The 7668-nt window shown below is 38.1% G+C and overlaps 1 protein-coding gene across 1 annotated transcript in view; it reads right to left on the bottom strand.

Moving 5' to 3' along the window:
* Positions 1 to 987: 987 nt before the first annotated feature.
* Positions 988 to 7668, bottom strand: part of LOC127162050 (NACHT, LRR and PYD domains-containing protein 3) — a gene marked incomplete at its 3' end in the record, with an annotated part of 21651 nt that continues 14970 nt past the window's right edge. The window contains exons 3-7 of the mRNA XM_051104824.1: positions 4917 to 5191; positions 4780 to 4836; positions 2484 to 4260; positions 1798 to 1971; positions 988 to 1087 (exon numbers count right to left, since the gene is read on the bottom strand). Coding sequence (XP_050960781.1) covers positions 988 to 1087; positions 1798 to 1971; positions 2484 to 4260; positions 4780 to 4836; positions 4917 to 5175 — 2367 coding nt within the window. The remainder of the gene's footprint in view (positions 1088 to 1797; positions 1972 to 2483; positions 4261 to 4779; positions 4837 to 4916; positions 5192 to 7668) is intronic.

Here is a 7668-nt window from a genome sequence, read left to right as displayed (position 1 = left end):
GATCAGTGGCTCCTCCTACGTTGGGAGTAGAAGCCTGTCCCGATACACTGCCTTCCCTGTGTGGGTAAGTGTATCTGCTCTTGGCAGTTTAGTAGACAGCTGCGGCTACTGTCTGTTTGGCATATTCTGCTCCCCTCTCTTTGAGGGTCTTGCTTTGAGCATTGCCTTTTTTGGGCGGCTGAGATGCGCTCTTACTGCCTTCCCCTTAGAGCCTTGTTAGGCCGGCAGTGGTCCCCTCACCCTGAGGGTCTTCTTATTCCACACTGTGGTATGGAATGCACCGGAGTTCTGCGTCCATTCTAAAATCCTTTATGGTAAGGGATTCACGCGCTATTGCCCGTACCCTTTCTCGAGATTGTTAAAACCCCGGCCACCTTGGGTCCCTCTCCAGAGTATCTGCCAGGCTAAAGGAACGGTATTATGCGCTCTAGTTCCAGCACGCTCTTTATTCACGCTCATCCGAGTTGAGCTGGGAGTTTCCACTTGCGGTCTGTTATACGGCTCCTGAGGGAACCTTGCAGAGCTGCGGTAGCTCCTGGGTGACATGCCAACCTAGGTAATCCTAGGCACTTGGCCGTATCCCCTTAAAGGAATACCTCGGTTTCCAAGCTTGAGGCTCTACCCGGGTCCAGTGCTCTGACCCTTGCAGGTAAGTTGGGGTATGCAGCCCAGGCTCTAGCCGTAGGGGATATGTCACTGACAGCCATCACTACATCTCAGGGGCAACTCCCTTAAAGCTTAGGGAGTTGGTACTTAGTGCTCGCCTCTATGATGACAGGCACTTCAGACGAAGAAGCGACCATCCTATTCTACCGGCGTCCTTTTATACTGTGGTCGCACCGGTAGTGACACACCATAGGCTGTCGCTGGCCAACTTTGTTTTTTGTATGTAGGCTTCAGACACGGGTCACGGAGATGGCGTTCCCCATAGCGACCCCTAGAGGACGCAGTGTCTTGTTCCCTTCTCAGGGAACCAGGGTTACATACGTAACCTGAGACAATTACTGTAATGGTCTCTTCACTGGCCTTTCCAAGAAGACCATTAGACAGCTGCAGCTCATCCAGAACACTGCTGCCAGAATTCTGACTAGAACCAGAAAATCTGAACATATTACACCAGTCCTCAGGTCCTTACACTGGCTTCCAGTTACATTTAGGATTGATTTTAAAGTATTATTACTCATTTATAAATCACTAAATGGCCTAGGACCTAAATACATCACAGATATGCTCACTGAATGTATGCCTAACAGACCACTCAGACCATCAGGATCAAGTAAATTAGACATACCAAGTATGTCTATCATTCATGATCCAGCTTCACTTACAGCAGAAGTGAGTATAAGGGTTTTTTTATGAATCTTTGCGATCACCTTTCCTAATAATGTGCTAGTTAGCAGGTTTAGAGGCTAAACGCGGATAAAGTAAACTGGCTCATCACTCCACAGAGAGAAGTGAGGGGCGGGGTGAACAGAGCTCATTAACATTTAAAGCAGCCTCGACCAGAACAGGATGATTTTGGCATGGTAAAAAGGGTATTGTTTGACAATAACATTGAGAATTTTTAACCAAAGTATATTAGAGACTTTTCTTTAAGACCCTAAACAATCATATCAACTTGTGGAAAATGGGCATCCGATGACCCCTTTAAGTGGCCCACATCTGGATGCTATCTGGGAATGTTTTTGTCTCTTGTTCTGGCATTGCGTTGAGAGCAGATTAACTTTTTGTTGCCAAAATTCAATGCCCATTTATTGTGGTAGCATTTTGTTCTTTATTTTATGGAAAACCAGTTACCTCAGTATTTCCAGCTGACAATTTGGACTCTTCAATCCCTCAGAAAGAAGCTTCACTCCAGAATCCTTCAGGTCATTGTTACTCAGATCCAGCTCTCTTAGGACAGAGTTTGATGATTGTAAAACTGATGACAAACTCTCACAAGACTGAGCAGTGAGATGACACCCACAAAGCCTGTGAAGAGAACAAAACAAAAAGTCATATTAATATGAATTTATTAGATAGGTTATATAGTTTATATATATATAAACTATATAACCTATCTAATAAATAGTTGTCAAGTTTAGGTATTATTTCAGTCTCATAACTGGGACACTGCATTACAAAATTCTGGGTTATCCAGGATGGTTGGGAACACTGACTGTTTTCTCATCAGGTTTTTTAAATAGGCATTGCCTGTCTTGTGTTCTTGGAGAAAATGCCACTGATACAATCACACTACAATATAGACAGGGGAAATATCTGCTATCTATAGTTATGAGACACTTATTTATCCACATATCTGAACCTACTGATTCAGTGAAAGTGAATGTCAAACCTCAATATGTTCATTCGACAGTGTGAACTCTTCAGTCCATCAAAAATCAGCTTCACAAAACAATATTTCTCACAATACATTTACATTCAATTGTTTAGTGATGTAGAACAAAAGCTTAAATTAAACATCAGTGAGTGAAATTACTCACAGGGCTTTTCTGCAGCATCTCACAGCTGGGATGAGTCTCTCGTAGTTTGAAGGTGACGTGAACCTTTTTGGGTTAAACTCATCCAGCACCTTCTCTGACATCAGCAGTACATATGTCAGCACTGTGCACATTGAAGATGAGAGTTTTCTTCCTGGATGCTCATCTGAACTGAGGTAACTCTGGATTTCCTCATATAATGAATGATCCTTGAGCTCAAGTAAGCAGTAAAATAGGTTGACTGAAGCTTCATCTGATATTTTCCTGTTTTGTTTTTCTTTAATGTATTCAGTTGTTTTTGTGATGCTCTCTGTGGTGTCTTCAGTGTGTGTGATCAGGCCTTGGAGCAGGTTTTGACTGGATTCCAGTGAAATGCCCATTAGAAACCGCAGGAACAGGTCCAAATGTCCTCTCTGACTCTTCATGGCTTTATCAACAGCCTTCTGCAGTAACTCCTGCAATGTGATATTTTCTTTTGGCTTGTCAAAGAAAAACTGAAGCTCTTGCCTGTTCTTGTTCAGGTAGCAGATGAACACATGTACTGCAGCGAGAAACTCTTGAACACTCAGATGCACAAAGCAGAAGACCTTCATCTCATAAAGTCCATATTCCATCTTAAAGATCTCAGCGATCATTCCTGTGAATTCAATGTCTTTACTCACATTAATACCACATTCTTCCAGATCTTTTTCATAAAATACAATGTTTTCCTGCTTCAGCTGTTGAAATGCTAGTTTGGCTAGCTTTAAAATCATTTCTTTATTTAAATGTAAGAGCTTTGTGCGTTGTCTTTCTGCATTTTTATCATATTTCTGGCTCTTCATATTCATCTGTATCAGCAGGAAGTGAATGTACATTTCAGTGAGTGTTGTGCTGATGTTCTCTTCACTGTTCTCAATGAGAATATCCTGAAGTACTGTGGCCGTGATCCAGCAGAACACAGGAATGTGGCACATGATGTAGAGACTACGAGACGTCTTAATGTGTGAGATGATTCTGGAGGCCTGATTCTCATCTGTGATTCTCTTTCTGAAGTACTCCTCCTTCTGCTGGTCAGTGAATCCTTTCACCTCTGTGAACAAACCCACATACTGAAGAGGGATCTGATTGGCTGCTGCTGGTCGTGATGTCACCCACACAAGAGCTGATGGAAGCAGCTTACCTTTGACCAGACTTGTAAACAGCACATCTACAGACGATCTTTTCTCTACAGTGTTCAGAGATCTAGTATTAAAATTCAGAGGCAGGCGACTCTCATCAAGTCCATCAAATATAAACACAAGCTTACATTCCTCATAGAACTTTGATTTCTCCAGGTCCTTCAGTTCAGGATAAAATTCCAGCAGAAACTCATGGAGACTGAAATCTTCATTTGTCATTAAGTTAATCTCTCGGAATGAAAGCAGGAACACACAGTGTACATCCTGATTGGCTTCTCCTTCTGCCCAGTCCAGGATGAACTTGTGCACAGAGACAGTTTTTCCAATGCCAGCGACTCCTTTGGTCAGCACAGTCTTTTTCTCACTGTTTTTCCTCAGTTCAGTAAATATATCATTGCATTTGACTGGTTTGTCCTGTGTTTTTTTGTTCTTGAAAGCATCATCAATCTTCAGAATCTCATGTTCATGATTAACATCTTTCATATCTCCCTCTGTGATAAACAGTTCTGTGTAAACAGCCATGAGATCTGTGTCTTTTTGTTTGTTGCCCTCAAAAATATATTTTGCTTTCTTCATGTTGTTTTTGTGAGTTTTCAAGAAGTTTTGCAGCTTCCAATCCTCTGTTGAATATGATACAATTGAACAAAAACATGATTAAAAAGAAAAACAGGTATACTTAAGTTTCTGTTGAATTTAATACAAAAACGAGGCATTTAATTTAGGATTTTTTCCCCATTTGAATTTATATTTACAGTCATGGCTTTGGTAAATATAAACAAAAAATCTGCATCATAACCAGTCATTAGTCTATTTGATATGTTATATAAAAAATCTAACCTCTAAAACAATTGAAAATGGGGGTAAATCTCATAAAATAAATGTTTTTTTCTCAAATCCACATGGCCACAATTATTGACACCCATTTATTCAATAGTTTTGGAAAACCTCCATTTGCCATTATTACAGCTCTGAGTGTCTCTTATAATGCCATGACTACATATATATATATATAAACATGGTATGTATACATAGCAGTATATAAACAATCTAATGCTAATGTGATTTATAAAGTAAACTTTGTGCAGAATCTACAATTAACCCAACATATGCTTTCACTGTTGTAGCATTTACTTTTGCACCTGTTTCAGTATTTAGATCAACTCTGACTTCAGTCTGAGCACGGCTGATTATCTTGACTGGAAAAGAGATGAAAAAAAGATTTATCACTTTTCTTTACATTTCATGTTTGACATTACAATATTTTTTTCTTTATTACCTTCAGCGAGTTTGTTCTCTAACTGTTCAGAAAGATGGTTCTGGTTCATCTTTTTCAGGATATCCAGTGTGATCTTCACAGCTCTTTCTGGTCCAAAACGATCCAGCATCTGTTTTACAGTGTCAGTTGTACCTGCTTCCTCCAGTTCAGAAACTGGAATAGGTCCATCTTCTCTTAAGTAGCTCTTAAATCTCTTCAATTTTTCTTTTTCCAGATCATCCAGTGTGTCATAAAGCTTTCGTTTAACAGACGCCATCATTCTTCACTGACTGCTGCTGAACATGAAGAAAATGTTTTACAATAGGTCCACTCTTACTGGACAATCACTAAATAAGACCTGAAACTGTATTTTTTAATGCTGAAGATTCAAAAAATTATATCCACAAACCAAGATTGTTTTTAATTTAAGTATTTATAACACTATTTCCTTTAGACCAGGTGAAATTTCACCATTTGGATGATCATTAATTTCCTTCTGTTAAATCCATATTACAGAGATTTTATTAATTTGACCTAAAACCTCTATGCTTAAGAAGAAAACAATTTATTTATATATTATAGTGCCTTTCTATAGCTTAAGACCACTTTACATAGTACATTTCAACTTAGCGGTGAAAAACATGAATACAATTAGTTGACCCTGGCTGTGAGTCTTTTTTTGTGATTTACTCTTTTCTACATAAAATCATCCTTCATAAGGTGAAGAACATTACGTCAAAATGTAATCTTGATATCGTTAATATTGACAGAGTAAGGCAATGTCAATGGATGAAATCAAACTTTGATGTTTGTTATCTCAAAATTAGATTTTGAGACTTTATCCAGGATTTCACAGAGAGGGTCACACATGCATCTAAAAGACTGCATTTTTAAGGTTTTCTCTTTGTTTAACAAAGGAAAACCAGTCTCCTCTTGGCTTATATCAAAATCCTCTGACATTTTTCTTTACAAATCCTAGTTTTGTGCTCGATTTGTGACTGGTGCTTTGTTTTGCTCTCTCATCTGCACTTGTGTGTGTAACAGTGTTCTATGTTGAACACGTCTATGGCAGTTAGCAGAAGCTAGAGATTACTGTTTATAAAGTTATAAATATTAATTTTTTGTTACAAAAATCCATTTATTTGCATCAGGAGGCCTATATTTACCAGTCTGAACCACGTAGGACACTTTTTTGATGGATAGATTGATTCACTGTATTGGATTTCTTTTGGACTGTTGAAACTTAAACACCCATTTACTGCCATTATAAAGCTTGCGAGAGCCAGGACTTTTTTTTTTTAGTAAAACTCTCATTGGATTTGTCTAAAAGTCATCTACACCTAGTATGCCTTTAGGGCAAGTAAATTATGGGCTAATTTTCATTTTTGGGTAAACTGAAATCTGCTTTGTAAAGACCAGGAAACACCACATCTGGTCGACTCATATTGGTAGCAGTTTGTATAATTCAACGTGTTTGGGGCTGTCAGTGAGAGTGAGAACTCTGATTGAATGCTCAGTTTAGAGAGAAAGACAGTGCCTGAGAATTAAAGTGAAAGTGATTAAAACAATCAATTCAAAATGGCACCGGCAGAAAGCTGGTCTAATATTAAGTTACCTGGTCTAATATTATCTTACCTCAGCATTTAAATTAAGCTGCATAAAATAAAGTTATCAGTATAACTGATATTCAGGGATCAGAAACAGTGTTAGGTACAACAGAGATAATCCAAAAGAGTAACCGTGGGCAGGCGATAGTCGGGGCAGGCGGCAGGCAGAATAAACAATAGTCCATACAACAAAGCAAAATACAAAATAGGTCCAAGGGCAGGCAGCAGAGAATCTGCAGTATTAAACAGTCCAGACCAAATACAGAAAATCCAAAAAATAAGGTAAACACTCAGAAACATAGCAGTAGAAAACAAGACTTTGCAGAGAGTGAGAGTCCGGAAGCAATTTATAAAAGCTGGCTGATGGGTGGCACCTGTGCAGGTGATCAGGCCCAGCAACGGAGTATATGGGAAATGTAGTCCGAATTGGTTAGTACTCGGGAGAGTGTGCCCTCTGTTGGCGATCGGAGGGAGCCACAGAGGCCTGATTCATGACAGTAGGTAAGAAAAACAATAATAATTTAAATTTTTAAAAAATTATTAACCATTGCTTCTGACCAACTGTCATACAGGCATGAATTTTTCTGAAATATCTTTATGCTTATCTGAGAAAACAAAGTTCAATAGACATATAGACATATTCTGTGTATTATGTACTATTATATCCACTGTATTTTTTATTTTTCAATGCAGAAGTAAACTGTGTTAGACAGTGTTCAGCTAAATAAAATTACCCTATTAAAATGTAATATATTTAATATAGTAAGTATAGTTCAGGTTTATTCATATATTTACTAACATGTCGCTTGAGACATACCAACATAAAACTTATTATTAATTATTAAGCTTAAAATATGTTTTAATGTCACTGTTGATGAGGACTGTATGATCTTTAAATATTTTGCATTTAAAGACTGATATTATTTAAAGTGTACCTAAAGTATACTTGCAGCAGTTCTACTTTAGCATAATCAAACACAAGTATATCTTTGGTTGGACTTCAGCACAATTGAAGTGCACTAAGTAAAACTAGATAAAAAGTTTGTTAGCAAACTTTAAGTTGGCTTGAGAAAGCCTAGCCAGTAAGTTTTAAGTAGTTTTAAAAGCTTTTAGTTTAAAGAAAGTTTAAAGGTTTTCAGTTTGAAATAGTTTTAGTTTGATTGATA

Source organism: Labeo rohita, unplaced genomic scaffold, assembly GCF_022985175.1.
Source record: "Labeo rohita strain BAU-BD-2019 unplaced genomic scaffold, IGBB_LRoh.1.0 scaffold_82, whole genome shotgun sequence".
Lineage (NCBI taxonomy): Eukaryota > Metazoa > Chordata > Actinopteri > Cypriniformes > Cyprinidae > Labeo > Labeo rohita.
This window is presented reverse-complemented; position numbering and strand designations above follow the sequence as displayed.